Genomic DNA, 23,926 nt, shown 5'->3' on the forward strand with positions numbered 1-23,926 from the left:
TTTTTAGTGCTAGAGCATGGATGTGATCTGGATGTTTCTATGTTATTGCCTCTAATGTATGTTATTGTCCTTGGGCTAGGAGTCTAATGCGCTTTGGTCTCAAAGCGGTTCTCAAGGGTCTTTGAGGGAGTTCCTAGGGGGCCCCCCGCCCAAGCAAAATGAGCAACACTAAATCTTATATTTCAGCTGTTCGAAAATAGCCGATCAACAAGCTCTCACAACGCGACGCGTTGAGAGCTTGTAGATCTGCTATTTTCGAAAATCATTGACAAATGTGGAAAACTCTTCTCCTATGGGAGTACCTGGCACTAAAGTATTTTCAGATGGGGGGGGTCAGTGGGCCAAATACATGTCAATTTGGGGGGGTCCTTGACATGAAAATGTTTGAGAACCACTAGCCTAATTGTGGAATGAAATGAGCAAGAGCCAATGACCGATCAATGAGCGATCAATGACACATTGTATGGATTTAGGTGAATAATGATGACGGCTCCAATCGGGGGGGAGGCGAGAGGCTCTAGGATTTATTATGTTGAGAGAATCGGCTTAGAGACTGATCTAGAGTCAGGCGATTATCTATGCCTGTTGGGAAAATGGGGAGGTAGAGACTGCATATGGACAACGCACACACACACACACACACACACACACACACACACACACACACACACACACACACACACGGTTGGCATTAAGGACCCCAGATGAATTTGAGGAATGTGGCTCCACAGGTAAGACACACATGTAGATGCAAGTGTGTGTGTGTGTGTGTGTGTGTGTGTGTGTGTGTGTGTGCGCGCGCATACATTCCATCTACATGTGTAAGAGAAGCACACGGTTATACACAGTAACTGTGTGTATATTGTATAAGAGCACTTCACCTGTGCTGAGTCATAACTGCTTTCATCCTCACAACACATTCCTTTGGACTAATCAGTCACTTAACCCTTTAAACCCCAGCATCGGTATTGTGAGGAAAGAAAATAGTGAGCAGAAAATAGCAGATCTACGAGCTCACAACGTGTCGTGCTGCGTTGTGAGCGTTCTTCCCCACAAATGTGTGAGGGAAGAATTGTTTGGCATAACGACTACAAATTGGGGTTGAAAAGTGGGTGACGTTATATTTCCGGCAACATTGTCAGCGTTCCCGAGTGTTGGATCACATTTGTAGATCTGCTATTTTCAGGGCCAATGTTCGCCTACTACGACATGGCCGCATAGGGACGCTATAGGGGTTTCATGTGGTTAAAGGACGACTTCACCAATTTTCAAGCTATCTTCATATAACTGGTCTTCACCAATGCTCATTATAATATGGTACCAATTTTATCTACTCAGTCTGTCTCAGAGGAGGCCTGTGGACCCTTCAGAAACCCGCCTACCAGTGACATCATCAATAGGGAATCCAAGCTAATAGAAACTGCTTCTTTCTTTCTATTCCTGGAAAGCTAGCATGCTATAATGGAAGTCATTGTTCTCACGATAATAAAAATCCAAATACAATTTGAAAAAAAAAATCCAAGTGTCCACAGCCCTCCTATGAGACATAGACTGAGTAGAAAAAAACAGTACCACTTTATCATGAGCATTAGTGAAGACCAATTATAGGAAGAAAATGGGTGAAGTCGTCCTTTAAATAGCAATGCCTGTTCAGCCTGCTGCATGGCTTTAATAGCTAAACAGGAAGTGTTTTGAACTCATCATCATCATCGTCCAGAAACAGATATAACACACGACACAGTGTTTTCCACTGTAGTGATGGAGGAACAAGACATGGCTGGGCTGAGCCGAGCTCAACGCAGCCAGGCTGTTCTCCAAAATTATGTTATGACCTCAGCTTGGGGACACGGCACCCAGGAGACCCACACGCGCAGCGCCCACGCATTTACATAATCGTTGCTGTCGGCCGGAAACCTTGAACTGTATGTCCCAAAACTGTTCCCTTTTTAATTATCATAAAACTAAAAATAAATATTTTAGAAAATAGTGAAAATAGCAGATCTACAAGCTCACAATGCGTCGCGATGCGACGCGTTGTGAGCTTGTAGATCTGCTATTTTCACTATTTTGTGCGACACTGTTGTATGAACAAATGAATGAATCAATGGTTTATTTTCGGTCTTTGTTTACAACGGACCTTACAACAAGAAAATCATCATTATAAATGTACATATCCAACCCTATGCATGTATGCATGATGAACTAAGGCATTTATTTACGGAAAGACGGAAAGAAGTCGAAACATGTAGTTACGAGGTTTCTGCCTGACAGCGACGACATACATGTTGTTCACATAAACAATCAGACGCACGCGCGCATACAGACAGACCCGTATACAGACAGAGACGCACGCAACGCGAAAACGCGCAAGAAAATAGAGACACATGTACACAGACACGCACGCATGGAATCAGACAAAACGCGCGCAGATGACATGTACACGGATACAAAATGCACACACATACACTTAACGCACGCATACAGACGTGTTTACACACAGGCACGCGATCCCGCAAACGCACACATACAGACACACATGCACGCTAGAATTAACAATTTAGGCGTTTAGCAGACGCTCTCAATCCAGAATGACTTACAGAAAACAAAGTAAGCACAATGTAACACATCAAATGCATAGAGATAGTCATCTAGGATCATAGATACACCAACAACCTATAATTGGTCTAAACATATAATCTAAAAACATCTATAATCTAGTATATTATATAATCTAATATATATATATAGTATAATCTATATACTATACACACTATAGGATGCCAGGTCTAGAAATTAACCTGGCATCTGTCTACATAACATTAGACTTTGGTCGGGGGGTCTGGCCCGGTCCACGTTAGAACCCACCGTACGCTAGTGCACCACACAAACTGCACACATTCGTGTGCACGTACACACACACACACACACACACACACAAACATGTACACACACGCGCACAGGCAATGTGGATTGTCTATCAGCGTTCAACAAGCAGAGAGAGGAAAACGGTGATGTCCTGAATGGATTTCTCAGCGCTCCGAGGAAGGTCGTGGGTTTAGAACACATTTTGACGACAAATCAAACCTCGGGCGCCGCTCTGGAAAAGTTATGTCGTCCACTTACTTTTCTATAAAAGTGACTTTTTTTGATTTAGTGGCGGTGGCAGTTTTTGTTTATTTTTATCTCAGAACCCTTTTCTACCACACAGTAAAAAAAGACATCCAACATGTCTTCCCTCTCTCTTGAGAAACATACTGTACACAACACGGTAGCAAAAGGTTGAGGGTTCAACGTCCTTTTCGCTCAAGGGCAACACTTTTGACAGGACCACAAATAGAGCCGTGTCGACGGTCGCGTAAATTATCGCAGCGAAAAACCCAAAACCTGTGATTATGAAAAAAGCACAGGACGGTCCCGTTCGCGACTGCAACCGCGATGGCATTCCGGACACGGAGGGGAACACATGTGGAATGTGTCCAGTGGTGGAAAAAGTACAAAAATGTTGTACTTAAGTGAAAGTATCAATGCTGCAATGTTGAAATACTGCATTACAAGTAAAAGTCCGGAATTAAAAATGTACTTGAGTAAAAGTAAAAATGTATTGGCATCAAAAAGTTTTCAAATGTATAAAATGTTAAAAACTTGAAAATAGCAGATCTACAAGCTCACAATGTGTCGCATGCCACTGTTTTCAAATGGCTAAAATGTATGTCGGGCTGAAGTGGTTAATGTAAAAGTTTTCAAATGTATAAAATGTAACTAGTAACTAACGTTTTTACTAAACTAAAGCGAAAACAGCGGATGCACAAGCTCACAACGTGTCGCACTATGACATGTTGTGAGCTTGTAGATCTGCTGTTGTTGGTCGTGAGACTAGGTACAACTCAGGCTTAAGCGCGCATGTGTGTGTGTGTGTGTGTGTGTGTGTGTGTGTGTGTGTGTGTGTGTGTGTGTGTGTCTGTGTGTGTGTGTGTGTGTGTAAGGCTGAGCCAGCGGGTCCGCTCATATTTGTGGCCGTGGCGGTGAGGTCAGGGCACGACGCTCCCCATAATGACACGCTGTCTGTTTATGTGTGCACGTGCACGCCTCAGCGGGGACAAGAAGAGGCAGGCAGGCATGCACACAAACAGTCCATCATATGCGTGCGCGCCTCAGCGGGGACAAGAGGCACACACACACACACAGTCCATCACATGCGTTTCCCCTTTTATTTTTAGTCGTTTCTCCACGTTCCCAGCTATGAGACTGTGGAAGGAAGCATGTGTGTGTGTGTGTGTGTGTGTGTGTGTGTGTGTGTGTGTGTGTTTGAGCATGGTTCACACAGACACACGTGCACACACGCCCGTAAGTAAATTACCATTTAGCCCACACTTCACATTGCAGCCACTGACACCATGGCGCTCAAGTGCGCACACACACACGCGCGCACACACACACACACACACACACACACACACACACACACACACACACACACACACACACACACACACACACACACACACACACACACACACACACACACACACACACACACACACACACACACACACACACACACACACACACACACACACACACACACACACTATTTTCAGGCTCATGAGGCCTTTTAAAGTGAAGGTGTCTATAAGCAAACTGCATGAGCACAGACCACTGAGTTTATAGAACATAAAAATGCCTCTATATTTACATATTTAGATATGTACAGTGTACATACAGTGTACATATCTAACTCCTTTTGTACACTGTCAGAGTGACAATAACGCTGAGAATTACACTGCGTACGACTGAAGGCTATGCTATGTCTTGGGGACAACCTGCCAATAAGTCAGAGGTTCTCAAACATTGTCATGTCAAGTACAACCCAAAATGAATACACATTAGGCTACGGACCACCCCATTTGTAAAGACTTTGTGCCAGCAGGGTCCCCCATACGAGAAGATATGTGTTGATAGATTAGCTTTAGCACAGCATTCTGTCTATTAGTTATGTGGACAGAGGGAAACCTATCGATCTGAATGGTCATTTAATTCAATGGTCATTTTAACCACTTTATCCATTTATACGTTGCAGATCTACAAGTTTGTACATCTGCCTTTTTTGAGAAATTAAAAAAAAATATCGAAAATGTTTAAAAATGTCGAATAGTTTTGTGCATTTTTTACACAAATCTTTTCTTCTGGGGGTCCCTGGCACAACATCTTTTCAGATGGGGGTCCGCAGCCAAATACACATCTATTCGGGGGTCCTGTATAGTATGGTAGTATTGTGTAGTTAAGTGATGCTACTATGTGGTATTCTCTTGCTGCAGCAAAGCAGATGGCTCAATGCAGATCTCTGTCAGGCTGTACAGTATATCACACAGTCAGCACTGCGCGTGTGCATGTGTGTGTGTGTGTGTGTGTGTGTGTGTGTGTGTGTGTGTGTGTGTGTGCGCGCGCACGTAAAAGTGTGAGAGAGTGTGAGAGAGACAGAGAGAGTTTAACTAAGTATTCAAGTATGTGTTGGTGTGTGTACCTGTGTGAACCATGCTCAAAATCTCTCATGCACACACGCATGTACACACGCACGCACGCACGCACGCACGCACGCACACAGGATGGGAACATGACACAAAGTTGTGCATCGCTACACATTAAAATACAGAGTGAACATTTTGATCAAACACAGGCAGCAGCAACTTGACCTCAGGTCTCAGGTTCAACTTCTACGTACCTTACTGCTACTATTCTCTCCATATATTGGAAGCACAAATGTATTAAATACGTTCATTCATTTCTTCGTATACGTTATTTGTCATATTATGTGCCTTGTAGGGCTGTCACGATTGTGACATTTTACTCGACGATTAATTGTTGCTCAAATTACTGCGATTAACGGTTCAAACGCCTCTCTGACGTTGAACATTGGATCATTATGAAAAATAATTACATTTCTGTTTGGCTTTTAGGGTTTCGTAAACAAAAGGTGCAGATATGACAAATAACTTGCATGATTTAACGACTTTAAAAAACATGAATTGTGGAAATAGTAGATCTACAAGCTCAAAACGCACCACTATGCGACGCGTTTTGAGCTTGTAGATCTACTATTTACACTTTTTGAAAATGTTTGTGTAATACAGCGTCTTTATTCACCTGTTTCCTAGGCTGTGTGTTTTCCACTTCCTGTCGATTTCATTGGATATCATTGGATATCATTGGTCATCTGACCAGTTTCATTGGATTTCATTGGATCAAATCGACAGGAAGTGGAAAACACAAACACGCCTAGGAAACAGTTGAATATGAAAGAACAGCTAGTGATTAGGAACATTATTTGCACCTGTGTGATTACCGATATCCACTGCACCTGTTAAAAGCCTCTGAAGTGTTTGAAAGCTCACCCAAGTGTGGTTATTGAGAATTGAGAAAAAGACAGTTTGTATGTCTCGTTTAGAACCTGAGACCTCGACGAGATGCTACTGACTGACCTGACCCAGGGTCAGCCCAACCCTGCCCCCCTGAACGGAGAGACGGGGGGAATGGACGGCTAGATGGATGGATGAGCGATAAATGACAGGAGGAAGATAGATGGATAGAGAGAGAGAGAGAGAGGGAATAAGAGGGGGATAGTTACCTGCATCCACGTCAGCTAGTTTATACAAGAGCAGCCAAGAAAAGAGAGAGAGAATAAAAGCAAATCAAAGGCCCAGTTATGCATGCACAGTCAAATACAAGCACCATGTCAGAGAGAGAGAGAGAGAGAGAGAGAGAGAGAGAGAGAGAGAGAGAGAGAGAGAGAGAGAGAGAGAGAGAGAGAGAGAGAGAGAGAGAGAGAGAGAGGTTGCAAAGGGGTTTATGGGGGCGCGAGAGATGAAAAGAGCGAACAGAAGGAGAGGAAGAGAGGAAGGCAAACAAGAGAAGGAGCAGAGAAGAAGAGGAGAGTGCAATAGTTTATCAGTAGAGCAACAGATAAGAAATAAACGAGTGAATGAGAGAAAAAGAGACAGAGTGGGAGGAAAGAGTGTGGGAAAGACAGAAGTAGAAAGAAACAGAGATAGAGAGTTAAGAGCACATCAGAGGAACAGAACAAGATACAATATTAGGGAGGGAGAGAGAGAGAGAGAGAGAGAGAGAGAGAGAGAGAGAGAGAGAGAGAGAGAGAGAGAGAGAGAGAGAGAGAGAGAGAGAGAGAGAGAGAGAGAGAGACACAGACAGACAGACAGACAGACAGTCAGTAGAGGGCTTCCCAGCAGACCAGTGCAAGTTTGTTATCAGCACACAGAAAATCACTTCACAACCATCTCCATGGCAACCAGGAGACAGAGAGATCATGGCTGGGACCACTGTAGCACCACTTCATCTATAGTTCACTGATTCTAAACCCATTATTTTTATTTATTTTTACAGACCCCCATTTGATACCATTGTTTAAATCTCTGAGACCCCAATCTACAGGTAAAGCTGGCTCTCCACCAAACAGACTGCTACAGATTACTGGCAGTCGAATGAAGTCAGGAGATCAGTCGGCTGGAAGGTGTGAAAAAAGGTTGCTGAATACAACTTGGTCGTAGTCTTTTGAATAGAAGTTATAGTCATATTTTAGTCATCTGAAATGTTTTAGTTTTTGTCTAGTTTTAGTCGACTAAATATCATAAGATCATAGTCGACTAAATCTACAGTTGATTTAGTCGACAAAAATGCATTTTGGCGGTGCCTTGATTTTACACTTGGTTGCATGCTGAAAATAGCCGATATACAAGCTCGCTGCGACGTGTTGTGAGCTGGTAGATCTGCTATTTTCAGAGAGCAACACCCGAGCGCAACCAAACATAAAATGACTTATTTTAGTTCTACTGGATCTCTTCTCCATTAGTCCCTCACTAACATTTTAGTCTTTTTATTTCGTTTTCGTCTGTGAAAAAAAGGTAGTCGACGAACATTTTACGTCATAGTTTTAGTTGACGAAATCAACACTGGATGTGAGGGTCCATTTGGTTCCATTTGTACACTCTCAGAGTTACAAACCCCTTAAGGGTCCATTTGTACCCCTTTGCACTGGGCCTGACATTGAGAAACAGTGATTTTAGTATGGTAGCCTACTAAACACAGTATAAGCTGGCTGAGCGATTGCTTTTCTTATTTGACAATAATGCTTGGCTTGGCGTTTTACACTCATCAATAAGACTTTTAAAAACCTCTTCTCCTCAGAGCTTAAAGGTGGAGAATCCGCAGAGCACATGTCACAGAGCAAAGCTAGCATTACTTTTCGAGGAGTTGATGCTAACGATCGAATGCAATTAACAATATTATAGACTGAGGCCTGTTTATTGATCCAATTTGTAAGTCTTGAGTTAAATTAGAATGTGCTGTAAACAACATTCAGCCAATAGCTGCACTCCACATCGCACCCCAATGAAAATAGAGGCCACATGGTTAATCACTGCCGTGAGTTGACAGAGGTAAACAAACAATAACTCTGGACCCGACAAAGTTATGTAAATGAGTCCTAAATGCTGAGTTAACACTGAGGATTTCACTGTGTAAGCGAGACAAGGTCCCACTTCTGGTAGGGTTGACTGACTCCTAAAACAGTGTTTCCCAAACATTGAATCTTAGTTAGGTTAGTTAGGTTTAGAGGAGAGTACTGTTATGGGTCCTGATCTTTATCTTTAGTTTAGTTTCGTGAGAATCCGGAGAGATTTACCCGCACACTGCCACTTGCACGTTCAAGAGAAGTTTTTATTGATGCAACAACGTTCCGGTCGTGTAGACCTTCCTCAGGTTTTACACTATGTTTTGATTAGTATTTTAACCCATTCAGACCTGGAACGCATCTGTGTCAACTTTAGATTTCTTTGGCTATTCAAAAATAGCAGATATACAAGTTCATAGCGCGGCACCGAGTGCCGCGCTATGAGCTTGTAGATCTGCTATTTTTGAAAAATCATGAAAAAATGTTTTTTATATATTTTTTCAAAAACACGTTTGGATTTAGAAAACATTTTCTTATTATATACATCTACAATATACTTTTTCAGAATGCTAAAAAAGTCTAAGTCTGTTTCTAAATAATGTCATGTATTTCTGTACGTTTGGGTCCTGAAAAGTTTGGGAACACCTGATTTTTTAAATTATTTTTAAACAATTGTCACACATGGTGGTCCAGAGGTCAACCTGCATGCATGTCACATGAGCGAGGGCCACACCGCTGGCTGCTGCTCCTGCAGGGCCAATCTCTTTAAGTCTAGGTTAAGCTCTAGGTAAACACAGTGCGCTCCACACAGACCGCTGGAGCAGCGGGGCTGTGATGTGGAACGTCAATGAAACCATTCATTCATAAAGCAACCAAGGGCTGCGTCGGCCAGCCACAGCCAGCAGAGCCGGGTAATTACCATTACTTGTTTTAGCTCAATTCTCTTTTAGTTGCTTCCATGTGTGTGTGTGTGTGTATGCTGCTCTGCTGTGACATACCGCATCATTTCTGGGGCAATGGGGCAATGTCGCTTGATGTTGAGAAAGCGCTCCCGGCTAATGCCCAATTTATGCCCCATCATACCGCTAAGTTGGCGTAGCGGACCGAAAATAGCTGATCTGTAAGCTCAAAAATAGTTGATCTATAAGCTCACAACGCGTCGCGGATGTGACGCGTTGTGAGCTTATAGATCAGCCATTTTTGGTCCGCCACGCTGTCGTACAATTCAAAGTATAAATTGCGCTTAACAGGCAACAAAGGGTTGTCCCGTTCAAGTTGCCGTTAAGATATTGGACGTTACGAAAGGAGACGTGGGGAGGGAGTCTGTGACAGATATGCAGGGCAACACATGGAAATCGATAAACTTTAAGCGGGAGATTTATCATTTCTTTTTGCCACGTGGTCTAACATTGACCAAAATGTGACTTTAGGTTTCTTGCTGTACAGCCCCAAAACTTAAAAGTTAAAAGCTTCCAACAGAACTTATTTTGATCAATGTACTTTTTGTATTGCGCAAATTATCTTAACTCAAATAATTAATAGTTGCCAAAGTTGACAATATCACTCTTTATGTATGGCTGTCTTAAACAGTCTGCGATTGTCCTAATGTTATCATCCTTATCTCACCATGATATAAAGCTACTATCACAGAGTGACAAATATACATTTTTAAAAGCTTTTTTTTTACACTGTGATTACGGTACCTTGGCAAACTCACTGTTTGCTTTTAGCATTCTGCTGTGGCGCGGTCAATCCCTTGTGTCACCCAGTGAGGTCGTTCTAAATTGCTTGGTCATTGCTTTAGGTTTTTTAGGAAAGACAAATAGCAGCGTGAACTTTTTTTTTAAACACCAAGTTGAGCTTGAAAAAACGTTGCTGAAAATCACTGCATTCGAGGGGCCTGTTTCACACAGACAGGGCTGATCTGAGATCAGTTGTAAGCAGTGTTTGCCAAGTATGCTTATTATAAGCGACTTTGGGCTTGTTTTTCTGTAAATAATTGGCAGTTGCAGGTTGCGTTTTTTGGGGGGCTTGTTTCTAAAGTGTAGTTGCTTTTTTGAGCTTGCTGTCTATTGTCGTTTAAATCAGTCGTTCTCATACATTTTCATGTCAAGGACCCCTAAATGAATATGTATTAGTCCACCGGCCCCCATCTGAAAATATCTTGTGACAGGGACCCCCATACACGATTTGTGTTATATGTGTTATATTTCCCTTTTTTATCTCCAAGATTAAAAAAAAAATCACACCCTGTGTGAAGGAAGCGGTGCCTTTGGGGCGGGGCTTAACTCATTTCAGTTCGTCCCTATTGGTGGTCTGAGTCCACGTACCAAATTGTTACTTGGTAGCATGCTGCAAACTGGAATGATGGCTGTTTACAGCCCAGCCAATGGGCAGACAGAGGGGGCGGGGCTTAAGTAATTACAGTTCGTCCCTATTGGTGGTTTGAGTCCATGTGCAACATTTGTACTCCGTAGCATGCTGCGAACTTGAGTTATGGCTCTTTGAAGGCCAGCCAATGGGAAGACAGAGGGGGCATGCTGGTCCCTATTGGTGGTCTAAGTCCACATACCAAATGTGGACTTGGTGGCATGCTGCAAACTGGAGTTATAGCTGTTTAAAATCCCGTGCTCATACGGGCGCTGGGGGTCCCTGGACCCCTCTTTGATAACTTCAGCAATGCATGCTCGTCCCTATTGGTGGTCTAAGTCCACATACCAAATTTGGCCTTGGTGGCATGATGCAAACTGGAGTTATAGCTGTTTACAATCCCGTGCTCATCCGGACACACGGACGGACGGACGGACGGACGGACATACGGACAAAGTCAAGCTTAGAGCGGTTGGCACCGCTAAAAATAGGTGATCTACAAGCTCACAACGTGCCACATTGCGGCGCACTGTGAGCTTGTAAATGTATATAGGGTTAAAGTGGTAAAACAGATTTTTATGCTATATTAACTAATTTTTTTCTGGGGATGTGATCATGCGACCTAGTCACTTCTTTTGGGCTTCTCTCCGTAGACCCGTCTGCTTGTGTCTCTGGTTGTAAACGTTCACACAGACAGGAGCTGATCTGGGGTCTGCCTCCTCCAGCCTCCAGGCTCCAGTGTGCCGTCTAAGAATAGTTGTGGTCGGCGGTTTTGTGGCGTCGTGGTCGCCCGGTCACCAAACTGCGCTCCGTTAGTGATCAATCACCATGGGAATTTAAAGGCAAGAGGGGATTTATTTTTAGATTTGTTGAGGGGCTTTGAAAACATCGTCAGCCCAACTTCTAACTCCCCCACGTTTATCTAGTTTTTAGTTGTTTTCCTTCTCTCTCTCTCTCTCTCCTATCCCTCCCTTAATCCATGCAGTGATCGAAGAAGTACTCACATTGTTTTACTTAAGTAAAAGTGTCAATACTGCAATGCAGAAATACTCTGTTACAAGTAAACTTCCAGTGTTCAAAATGTACTTGCGTAAAAGGACAAAAGAGTACCAAAAAAAATGTATATATAATATATGTAAAGTACCAAAAGTAAAAGTACTCATTGTGCAGAATGTCCTATTTCACAAGTTCAAAACGTATAAAAATCTTTGGAAAATAGCAGATCTACAAGCTCACAATGTGTCACATCGCGATACATTGTGAGCTTGTAGATCTGCTATTTTCGAATAATAATCTAAATCGGCAAAGTAACTAAAGCTGTCAAATAATTGTAGTGGAGTAAAAAGTACAATATTTGCCTCTGAGATGCAGTGAGGAGTAGAAGGTAGAAAGTATTGAAAAATGTAAATACTGAAAAATACCAGAAAACTGTACTTAACACATTGAATGCCTAAAACGAATTAACTCGTTTTTAGCTTTTCATCACTTGAGTGCCAAGATCTGCTAAAAACGAGTTAACTCGTTTTTAGCAAAAAATTAATTTTTCAAAAAAAAAAAAAAAAATTTATTTTTTTTTCCTACTTTTTTTTTTTTTAATTTGACCCAAAGACCAAGGAGATATGAATTTTCGAAGATCTTTACTCTCATCCACTTCCTTGTTAACTTAAAACTTTAAAATTTTGTATCTCGGCTCCTGAGTACTTTTTTTTTTTCCATTGAAAAATCTCTGGCATGAATAACAATAGGCAGTGAAAATAATTCTGGCAGTCAATGTGTTAAGGACAGTACAGTACTTGAGTACATGAGTACAGTACTTGAGCCTCCATGTCTCCCTCCCCCGCGCCGTCTTCTCTCGACGGGTTTTTATTATGCAACAGTTTTTCAAAGTGCCGGACCCATAATTTCTGCTATGCGAGGCGGGCTGCGCTGCTTCCTAGATGGGTGGCAGTGCCAAGTATCCACATCAAAGCTAGTTTAGTGAGCTGCCAAGTTGTTGTTTTTGCTTTCTTTCTTTCAGATGCCGACGATGATGTTTTTGTTGATTTTGGACGGACCGGACCGGGCGGGGTGGGGCGAGGCGGGGTTGTAATTGAGGCCCCACAACGGCTGAGTGGACATCAGCTATGGGGTCATTACCCCTCTCACAGTGACTAGGGTTTGAGGAACCGGAATCGGTTTCCATCAGATTTGGAACCATTACAGCTAACCCAACCCGATCTCACACAACTGAACTTAGTATACATTGCACAGACGTCATTCCGTGCATATAGACACCTAGAAAACCCGAAAATCTGTGCATAGCTGCCTCGCATCTCCTCCATTGACTAAACCATTTTGGAGACCCGAACGTTGCGACGTTCGCCTGAGCCTACTCAGCGCCGTTTGAGTTATGTACCGATAGGCACAGAAACGTAAATCATGTCGTGGGGACTGCTCTGCTTCCGGGTTGCAACCGGTTACGCCCACCGTGGGACTCGCCGTAGAATTACAATACCAGCCGTTCTCAAACTTTTTAATTTCAAGGACCATCATAACTCTGAGTGTACAAATGGAACCAAATGGACCCCTTAATTACACTCTCACAGTTATGATGGTTAAAGATCTGGTTACAGATCTGTAAGTGTCCATTTGGGACCCCCTATAGGAATCATTACTGGGAACCGTTAAGGAATCGGACAGTTAAGAGGGAAACGTTAAGGAGCCAGAGTCGTTAAATTCCTAACGGATCCCAGCCGGTGACAGGGGATGTCCCAGAGCTATGCGGCTATGGAGGGGCATTCTGAGGTCAAAGACGGCTTAAGAGCACTTAAGCCTAAAGGTAGCCCTGGAGTGGAGTCCACCAGAACGCTTCGGTTAGGGAGGGCTCCCCGAAAGAAAGTCTGACAGGCAAATGACAATTTGAGTACTTTCTCCACCACTGCTGAAAGTTCCAAGACATGGAAAATAATGTTGCAGTAGTGACAACTACCCCGTTGTCCTGTTATACAGGAGCACAGTAGGTATATCTGTGAATATATTCTTAGAGGAGCTACCGACCATTTCTAATGAAACTACCTCTTCACGGCCAGTGTGTGGGCACTAACTGTTTAATTATTAAAAAGAGAAGGTAGATGGGAAGTATCACACAAGACTCCACCATTAAGATTTTAGCCTCCGTTTGCGTGCGTGTGTGTGTGTGTGTGCTCGTGTATGTGTGTGGTTTCAGCTCAAGGAGATGCAATATTAAGGGAAGAATAATCGATAGTGCATCTGAATTTAAAGTGCAACTTAACACCAGACTACTTCCATTGGAGTTTGATGTCCTCGGAAAGGTTCAAAGCTGTCCAAGAGTAAGGGGTTGCCTGGTAGCTCATTACTGGCCATATGCTCTCCTTGTGAGTTGCGAGGACCTAGGTTCAAATCGGTCTTGTACACTAGTTCCCAAAATGTTCAGGCCGCGACCCCCAAAATAATCATATTTGAAATGGGGACCCCCCACCCTGACAAGCACTTGGAATTGTAGACGTTTAGTTTGACTCGGTTCCACAGATAAATATTGTGAAAATAGCCAAACTACAATTAAATAAATAAGTCTCAAAACAAATAAATAAATCACATACTCTTGTTTTGTCTTTATTCCTAATAAGAATAAGAATAATAACAAAACAGTTTGAATACACTTGGGGTGTATACAGTACTTGAAGATTATTTTCTAACCTTCATGATTTTACAGAATTATAGGTACGAACCGCGGGGCGGGTTGAGCCATAGATTTATATATGGGTTCGCGGGGCGGGTTGAGGCGGGTTGGGTTCCGTGGCGGAGCGGGCGGGTCATGAAAAAACCTGACCCGCACATCACTACTGTATACACTTAATACTATATGTTGGTTTGTTTACTGTTGAGTGAGAAAACAATGTTACACATTAAGCTAATCATCTGGGGACCTCCCAAAAAGAATCCTGGGACCCCCAGTTTGGGAACCACTGTTCTAAATGATGGCGTACCCAGGTCACCCTAGCATGTTTTTTGTTGTTGTTTTTTTAACCAGTAGAGGGGAGCAAACTCCCCAAAGTGGCATAGTGTTAAGTGCCCCTTTAAGTCCTTGGGCCTACAGTGGGCCCAAGGACTTAAAGGGGCACTTAACACTATGACGAACCTACAGCACTTCCTATGAGAACAGCCGCAGCCTATATCTTCTTCTCCGCAGTCCTTTGGCGGCGAGTATAGCTATGCCAGCTGTAGGTGTTGAAATATTAAAGTAACATGCAGAGGACTTGGTGAAAAGTGGGACTTGGCCCGGGGAAATTGCGTGTTGCACGGTTGGCGAGGGGTGTTGGCATCCCCGATAGGACCTCCGGGGTTTTAAAAAATGAATGAATGTCCTCGGGCGTGTGACAGTCACGACTATAGAGCTATAGGGAGATGAAGCAGGGGCTTTTTAACCCATTAAAACCGAGAAAGCTGTGTCATTTTAGATTTTAGCTATATATATCACGTTGTTTGGCTATTAAAAAATAGCCAAACAACGTGTCAGCACCACTGACATAGCAACATAGGAATTTAAGAAAACTGTTTACATTTAGAAGACATTTGTAGAATCGGCCTCATGTACTAGTCTCACTATGGTGGCATCTTTCAATGTATTTATGGACCGTTTTCATATACCTTTAGTTGTTCGTTATGCCAATTTCCAGTTACCCATATTTATGGAGACTGGAACGAAAAAAGAGATGATCAAAATAATTATTTCTTGCCGGAGTTTCTACAAGTCTGAGAACAGACGTAAGATGGTCGTCACCAGTACTTAGGATGCAAAGCAACGTTCTCTTTCATCTTTTTTTGGGAGGCGGTGGGACATTTTTAGGATCCTGTCGACCGCAGTTGTCGGACGAAAACCACATGTCTGCAAAAATAGAACCTTTTTACAGGAATAAGAATCGCTTATCCTGTCACTGAGGATCACACGATACTGCGGTTGAAATTACACAAAGGGCATAAGTGAGCTGAGCATGAAAACGTTTGATTCTAGTCAGACACGGAATGAACTGCAAAAAAACTGCAGTTATGTGGGTTTTTACACCTCACAATAGTGCACGTAAAAGTACAGAAAAACCACCCAGTGTTAATTTAACTCAAATGTAACATTTGTAATATTCTCTGAGTTACAAATGCATACATTAACCCATTAAAACCGGGCAAAGCATCTGTGTCATTTTAGATTTTAGCAATATATAACAAATTGAGCTTGTAGATCTGCTATTTTTGAAAAATCTTGAAATCTTTTGTTTTCACATCTATTATGCTTTTTGTTAATATTTTTTTACCTATAATCTTTGCTATTGGGGGTCTTTGGAACAAAATATTTTGAGATAGGGGGGTCTGCAGCCAAATGCAAATAATTTTGCATCCTTGACAGGAAAAAGTTTGAGAACCACTGATATAGCAACAAACGTTTTTCAGAAAACTGTTAGGATTTAGAAGACACCTCAGGTCTTAATGGGTCTTAACTCAAATGTAACATTCTCTCTCTGAGTTACAAATGCATAAATTAAAGTGTAGGAGTTGAAATGTCGGTTTCTCTGTTCAGACCCTACTTTTCGATTCAAGCGAAGGAAGTAAAGAGAGGAAACTTTAAGACCCCCCCCCCCCCCTTGCGAGAAGCAGCGGGGTGCCACGCTGCCTACCTAGGTGGCGTGGCAGACTAGGTAGGCAGCGGAGCGCGTGCCCCTGGGGACAAAAAATATGACTCACACATGTGAGAGACAGCTTTTTAAAACGCGAGCGTTTCGCCAGCTGGGGGGGGGGGGGGGCAGGCGGTAAACCCCCATCCTTCAGTTTCTTATCCTCAACTACCCTCCCCCCACAAGAAGTTTTTGATTTAATCGACTTTTTCTCTTTAACTTTCAGGGAGATAATCCCCTTCGGTGTCGCAGAGGTTAAGCTGGGTTGTTTTTGGCACCTGAAGCGCTGGTTACCGGGTTTCAAGCTAAAACAAGAGACCACACTGGACCCAGCCAAGATCCTGACACACACACACACACACACAGAGAGAGACAGAGAGAGAGAGACAGAGAGAGAGAGAGAAAATTTGGGGAGGACAAAAAAAAACAAAAAAGAAACGCCATTGACAGACAGGAAAGAGAGAGAAAGAGTGTGGGAAATAGAAAGGAAAACAAAAACAAAAAAGCTGCAATCCGTAACAGTGTCTGTGCATGTCCTTACACAGGATTTGAACCGGGGGGTCTCTACTAGCATGCAAGGGACTTCTACCGCTCTTCCGAGACGGAATCCCCTCCCTTGTCCAGGGGAGCAATTGGGCTTGTGAGCTTCTGGCAGCACTACTTGGCGACCAGTAGACGTCCACCAGGGTCTTGCTGTCTCAATAGAAGAGTAGAGAGACCACCTCCACCAGATGTACTGTACTAGTTATATTGTATTGACATACTCTACCATACATTTAAAAAAAATATATATTTTATTATATCTAGACGGCTAACAATGCTCCCTAAACAAATGTAGTCTCTGTGACACTTCTAGGGGCCGCAGTCTGCCTCCAAAACTATTCTGATATCTGAATATCTGAGAAGCTCTGTCATTGGTCCAGAAATCATGGTGCCCAGAACGACTAACCAATCAGGGTGCCTCTCGTTCGGATTGGTTAGACCTGTCTGAGTGTCAACCATTTTGGCGCCGGGGGCGGGCGGTTCATGCACCAATGAGCTGGCTACTGATGACCGCCGTTTGAACAGCAGAATGGATCTATCAGAGGATTGGCTACTGGTTAACTCATTGAGTGCCCAAATTATTATTATCTATTTCTGGCCATTACAATTTTTTTTTTTTTTTTTTTTCAATTTTTTTTCTTTTTTTTTCAAAAACATGTGAAGCACGTTAATGGCACTCAATCAGTTAAAACACGTTATTCCAGTATTATTCTTTGTCGTATCACACTGGTTTTTGGTGACTGGTTATTTATTATTCTATTCTTTCTAGAAAGTAAAAAAAAAAGTAACAAAATGTTAATAAAAAAAAAAGAAATTGATGACCGGGTCATGGGTCAATACTAATTGACCTGAAACTTAAAAACTACTCCTTTAACATACCATACAGATTGGTTAAAACATAAGTTCCGGATTGCAGCTTGGATAAGCGAGAGAGAGAGTGACAGAAGAGGATGAGAATGAGGTGGTGTTTGTGTGTGTACCTTCTGGAGACTCCTCCTGGACGTAGGTCCCTGTCAGATACCTGTGGACCAGCGCCGACTTGCCACTGGCCAGGTTACCCACAATGCCCTGGGGGAGGAGGGGAGATGAGTCAGCATATGTGTTATAAAATAAAATATAAGGGTCCGCTAATCACACTGGTAAAACGATACGTAAGCTCCACTGTTTTAGGGGCTGCCTGTTGAGTTTTTCAGAATTTACAAAATGCAGTGGTGGAAAGTAACTAATTATATTTACTCAAGTGCTGTACTATTATACTAGTATATATATACTAGTATATTTTGCCAATACTTTTGTACTTTTTTACTCAAGTAAAGTTTGATTACCGGACTTGTACTTGTAACAGAATATTTCACCACTGTAAGAAATGTAAGTGCTTCTTCCGTCACTGGAATTGACTAAATGTATACACGTGTTGCGCGCATGAGTGTGCATGTGTGCGTGTGTGCGTGTGCGTGCGTGCGTGCGCGCGTGCGTGTGTGTGCTTGTGCGTGTGTGTGTGTGTGTGTGTGCGTGTGTGCGTGCGTGCGTGCGTGTGCGCGTGTCTGAATTCAACTCACCACTTTGAGTTCGGGTACCGTCCGGCTGAGTGTCCACTCCTGACTGTTAACAAATGCATCTGAAACACACACAGCAAGAAATGTGCACATCAGTCAACAGTGCACGTGCACACACACAAGTGTGTTTGCATTACTACACATAATTGTGTGGAAATCGACATTTTTAAAAGGTTTTGTGCCAGGACCTCCAGAAGAGAAGATGTATGCACAAATAATTCAAAATAAATAATAACACTTTCTATTGTTTTCTAAAATGTTCAAAAATGGCAGATGTACAAGCTCGCAGCCAACATATAAACGGATAAAGTGGTCAAAATGATTGTAATGCTATGTTAACTACTTTTGCTGGGGACCACCTGGGACCCTCACAAAGACCCCTGGGGGTACCCGCACCCCACTTTGAGAACCACTGTCCTACAGGTCATTATTTAGGAGTGTTTTCTGAGAATATGACTAAAGATTATCGTCCACACTTTAGATAAAAAAGCTAACGTAGTCTTTCGGCTGTTTTTGTGTGTGTGTGTGTGTGTGTGTGTGTGTGTGTGGGGGGGGGGTGGTTTGGGAGGCGGTGTGACATTTTTAAGAGGCTCGTCGACTGCCGTCGTTGGACGAAAACCACATGTCTGCACAAATAGAAGGTTTGTCAGGAAAGGGATCGCTTATCCTGTCACTGAGGATCACAATCGTTACTGTCGGGGCAGAAACCTCACATGTCCAAAAAACGTTTCCTTTTTCATTATATATATTTTTTTATCAGTGAAAATAGCTGATCTACGAGCTCACAACGTGTCGAGATGCGACACGTTGTGAGCTTGTCGATCGGCTACTTTCACTACCTTTGTGCGGCACTCTTGCATGATTAAGTGGGGTATTCATTTACCAAAAAAACATAAAGTTGAAAAATGGAGATACAAGGTTTCTGCCAGACAGCGACGATATGAGACTGAGGCGGATACTACACAAAGGGCAGAAGTAAGCCGAGCATGAAAACGTTTGATTTAAGTCAGACACACACACGTGCACACACACACGGCTGCTACTGTCCAGTTCAGCGATGCGCTGTTGGCTTCAGAGAAGCCCTTCACTTGTCATGGCATCAAGGACCCCAATCTGTTCCTAATCAGCTGTCTTATCATGTCAACCGAGAGAGAGAGAGAGAGAGAGAGAGAGAGAGAGAGAGAGAGAGAGAGAGAGAGAGAGAGAGAGAGAGACGATGACAGGCATGAAGAGATGGAGAGGAGAGCACTAAATGAGAAGAAATATAAGTTGACAAGCATGAAGAGAGGAGAGAGGAGAGAGAGAGAGAGAGAGAGAGAGAGAGAGAGAGAGAGAGAGAGAGAGAGAGAGAGAGAGAGAGAGCCACCGTGATGGGGAGGAGTCTCATTAAAGATGACAGTTGATTGACAGATGGCAGGATTATAGAAAAGAAAAGCCTGAATGATCAGATTTGCAGGATATCATTCAAACACACACACACACACACACACACACACACACACACACACACACACACACACTTTCAGAGACGGTTGTAACACACATGTGGCATGTTTGTGGCTACACATACAGTACACACATGTTTTCAGTGTGGGACACAGCTGTTAGTTCACACACACACACACACACACACACACACACACACACACACACACACACACACACACACACACACACACACCTGCAGAAGAAACACGAACAGAAAACAGTAGCCTATGGTAGCAGGCTGCTTACATTCTTAACTAAATATCAGACATATTAGTACTAAAGGTTCATGCACTGCTACGCAGAGAAGACAAACGATGCAGATGACAGGAGATATGAAATACAACACACAAGCACACTCTTACAGTACATGCACGCTTAAAACACACACACACACACACACACACACACACACACACACACACACGGACAAGTGCATACAAGCATGCACAGGCAGAGGCATGCACTCACACACATGGCCGCAAGTGTCGAGCTACACATACACTTTTCTTTTATCCATTCAACTTTAGCGCGCGCACGCACACACACACCCCTACCTCATTTAAAGATATAACTGAATATAAAAGCCAGTTTTTCTTCCCCCCCATTACTTATTCAGCTCAGCAGCAACATTGGTATTTGACTGCAACTAAATTACCCCCACCGCTCCAAGCACAGACAGAGAGAGAGAGAGAGAGAGAGAGCAATTTGTCATCTGTATCTGGTTAGCCTAATGCTAGCCCAAAACCAAACAAATGTGGCGCAATTACGCCGCTGTTCTCTCATCCATCATAATAGACGGAAACAATACAAAATAACTGACGTTTATAAACGAGAACTCAGCACTTGAAAGCCATAAGGGGGTGAGTCTGGGCCTGCATAGAAACAGTTCTTAGTGTTGGTTTAACTCTGAAGAGCGTGCAAATGGAACCGAGCGGGTCCGTTCGGTTCCATTTGCACGCTCTTCTGAGTTAAATTAATACAGAACATTTTACTTGTGTGGCAGACAAAAAAAAAAAGCTCTATACATGAAAATGCTTGTGAGAGCAGTGAAGCATGGCTAGTTGAGAACACTGAGGAGGCAGACTCCGGGTTCTGTGTCTGGGCGTAAAGCGGAGGGAACGACATCAGTAGCTCGACAAGCTGCCTGGTGGGAAATGTGCGCGAGCCAACATGTTAGATAATCGTCGCTACACGGCATGTGAAACTGCCCACCCCCCCCCCCCCCCCCCGGACTACTTACACTTTGATTTAGTCTGGAAACGACAAGAATATTTTCCCGCACAACAGAAAAGTACAGTACAGTCTGAAAACTGGTGCTAATTAAAAGCTGACCCGGGATTTGAACTCTGACCAAATTTCCTAGCGCTTTAGGCAAGAGGCAATTCTCGCTTGTCCAGGAGAGATATTGAGCTCATGTGCTCAATAGTCAATAGGCTCTATGCACAGCAGCCATGTTGGAAAGAAATTGGGCCTCTTCTTACTTCCTTCACAGGTTTTACAAATTATACTAATGAAGGCTCTGTTCCATTCTGGTCAGGGTGCTGATATCGTGCATGTTGGCTCACTAGAAACACTCCATTTTGGTTAAAAAATTGCACCTCATGGTGGGTGTGTAACTCTGAGAGTGTACAAATGGAACCAAATGGACCCGTAAGGGTCCATTTGGTTCCATTTGTACACTCTCAGAGTTATGGAGGTCCTTGAAAATAACAACCACTATGCCACACTAAATGGAACAGAGCCTTAATTGGTATTATTGGTAACACCTGTGAAGGAAGTAAGGAAGGGGCCCAATTCATTCCCAATGTGGCTGCTGTGCATAGAGCCTATAGGCAGTACCACTTTTTGTCCTACCACCTCTGACCACTGCAGATGTACTGGTTATATTGTATTAACATACTCTACCATACAGACGTACTAGTTATATTGTATTAACATACTCCGAAGAGTGAAAAACACAGTATTTTTGAGTGAGACATGCCATTTTCAAACATCAAACACCACATGTCAACGAGGTCACAATGAGCTCGTTGACAATTGTGAAACCACACCTGAATCACCTCAGTGATTAGCAACCATCAGGGGATCGATCATACCGGAGATAAATATTCTGTGACTACTTCAAAAGGTAAGAAAATCGAAAAATCGCTGGCAGTGGGTGCACGCAGCCAGAAATAACTCTGGCTGTGAAGGAGTTAACATACTCCACCATACAGATGTACTAGTTATATATCGCATTAACTCATTCCCTGCCTAGAACGACTAAAACGACTTTGTCCATAAGCCATGCCTGCCAAGAACGACTAAAACGACTTTTTAAAAAATTTAAAAAAATTAAAACATTTTTTTTTTTTGGACCCAAAGACCAAGGAGATATGATTTTTCGAAGATATAGACTCCCATCCACTTCCTTGTTAACTTAAAACTTAAAAATTCTGTATCTCGGCTCCTGAGTACTTTTTTATTTTCAATGAAAAATCTTGGTGTTCAAACGGGCCAGAAATAATTCTGGCACTGAATGAGTTAACATACTCTACCATACAGATTGGTTAAAATAATGTTTAATTCATTCAAAAATAAGTTCCAGATTGTAGCTTTAAGGCCTGCATTACATTGTTAAATAAACCGTTCACATTGTTGCCGCATTTACCAGCCTCTGGAGTCAGGAGAATAAAATGTTTGTAAGCATAAATACTGGTTGTTTCCATTTAACCATCCACCTCTGTGCCATATATACCCCTTAACAGACGACGTCACACTGATAAGAACCAGTATGCGTGCAACCAGTATGCGTGCAATGAAACCCATTCTATCAGGTATCGCTAGGACGCGCCTCACTAGCCAACACAGAAGAGGGGGTTGGGGTGTGCTGAAACTAGCGCACCCCGAAACAACAGGTTGGGAATTGATTGCGTGAAACAATCACCTGTGCGTCCAGTCTCAATGTTAGTAAACAAATAATTGGTCTATAAAACAGTGCTTCTCAAACTTGTTCATGCCAAGGACCCCCAAATTGATATGTATTTGGCCACGGACCCCCATCTGAACATGTTTTGTGCCAGGGACCCCCAGAAAAGAAGATGTATGTGAGAAAAACAATCTAAATTGTTCAAAAGTTCCCAAACATTTTCGATAATTTTCGGAAATCTTCAAAAATAGCAGATGTACAAGCTCGCAGTGTGGCACGAAGTGACGCACTGTGAGCTTGTACATCCGCTGTTTTTGAATAGCCAACATATAAATGGACAAAGTGTTTAAAATGATTGTGACGCTATATGTTAACTACATTTGCTGGGGACCCCCTGGAACCCTACAAGGACCCCCGTGGGTCCCTGGACCACACTTTGAGAATCACTACTATGAAACGTAATTTCTCAACGTCTAGTTCGGGGCCCACCAGGGGTCCGAATGGATCCTTAAGGGTCTGTAACTCAGAGAGGGTGCAAATGGAACCTTTTTGGAACGCCATGCTAAACTGTAAAATTCCTGCGGGTCCGTTTGGTCCCATGTGTACGCTCTCAGAGTTAGAGACCCGCAAGGGTCCATTTGGACCCCCGTGCCCACCCCCCCACGTTGAGGACCAGTGCTATAAACCGGCCCGCCAGCAAGGCATTCAGAGCCCACAGCCCAGTGGGCTCTGCCCCAGTGGCACTCGTTAATATTTCATTTAGCAGCAGCTGCCGTGCGACTGGTCCCCGCTGGCTCTCATTCAGCCTCAAACAAGACGCTTGGCAGGAGGCCCTCTTCTTCCACAGGACACCACCTGAACACCAAGCGACCAATCAGATTCAAGGGAGATTATTCGAGGAATATTCGAATATCGAATGTAATGTGTGTGTGTGTGT

The 23,926-nt window shown here is 43.1% G+C and overlaps 1 protein-coding gene across 2 annotated transcripts in view; it reads right to left on the reverse strand.

Annotated features, from left to right (window-relative positions):
- The window catches only part of agap1 (ArfGAP with GTPase domain, ankyrin repeat and PH domain 1), a gene marked incomplete at its 5' end in the record, with an annotated part of 339,845 nt that overhangs the window by 130,814 nt on the left and 185,105 nt on the right, over positions 1-23,926 (reverse strand). For both annotated transcript variants that reach the window (XM_084050611.1, XM_084050610.1), the window contains 2 exons: positions 18,018-18,105; positions 18,597-18,655. In XM_084050611.1, coding sequence (XP_083906737.1) covers positions 18,018-18,105; positions 18,597-18,655 — 147 coding nt within the window. The remainder of the gene's footprint in view (positions 1-18,017; positions 18,106-18,596; positions 18,656-23,926) is intronic.

This window comes from Gymnoscopelus microlampas, assembly GCF_963454915.1.
Source record: "Gymnoscopelus microlampas genome assembly, chromosome: 24".
Lineage (NCBI taxonomy): Eukaryota > Metazoa > Chordata > Actinopteri > Myctophiformes > Myctophidae > Gymnoscopelus > Gymnoscopelus microlampas.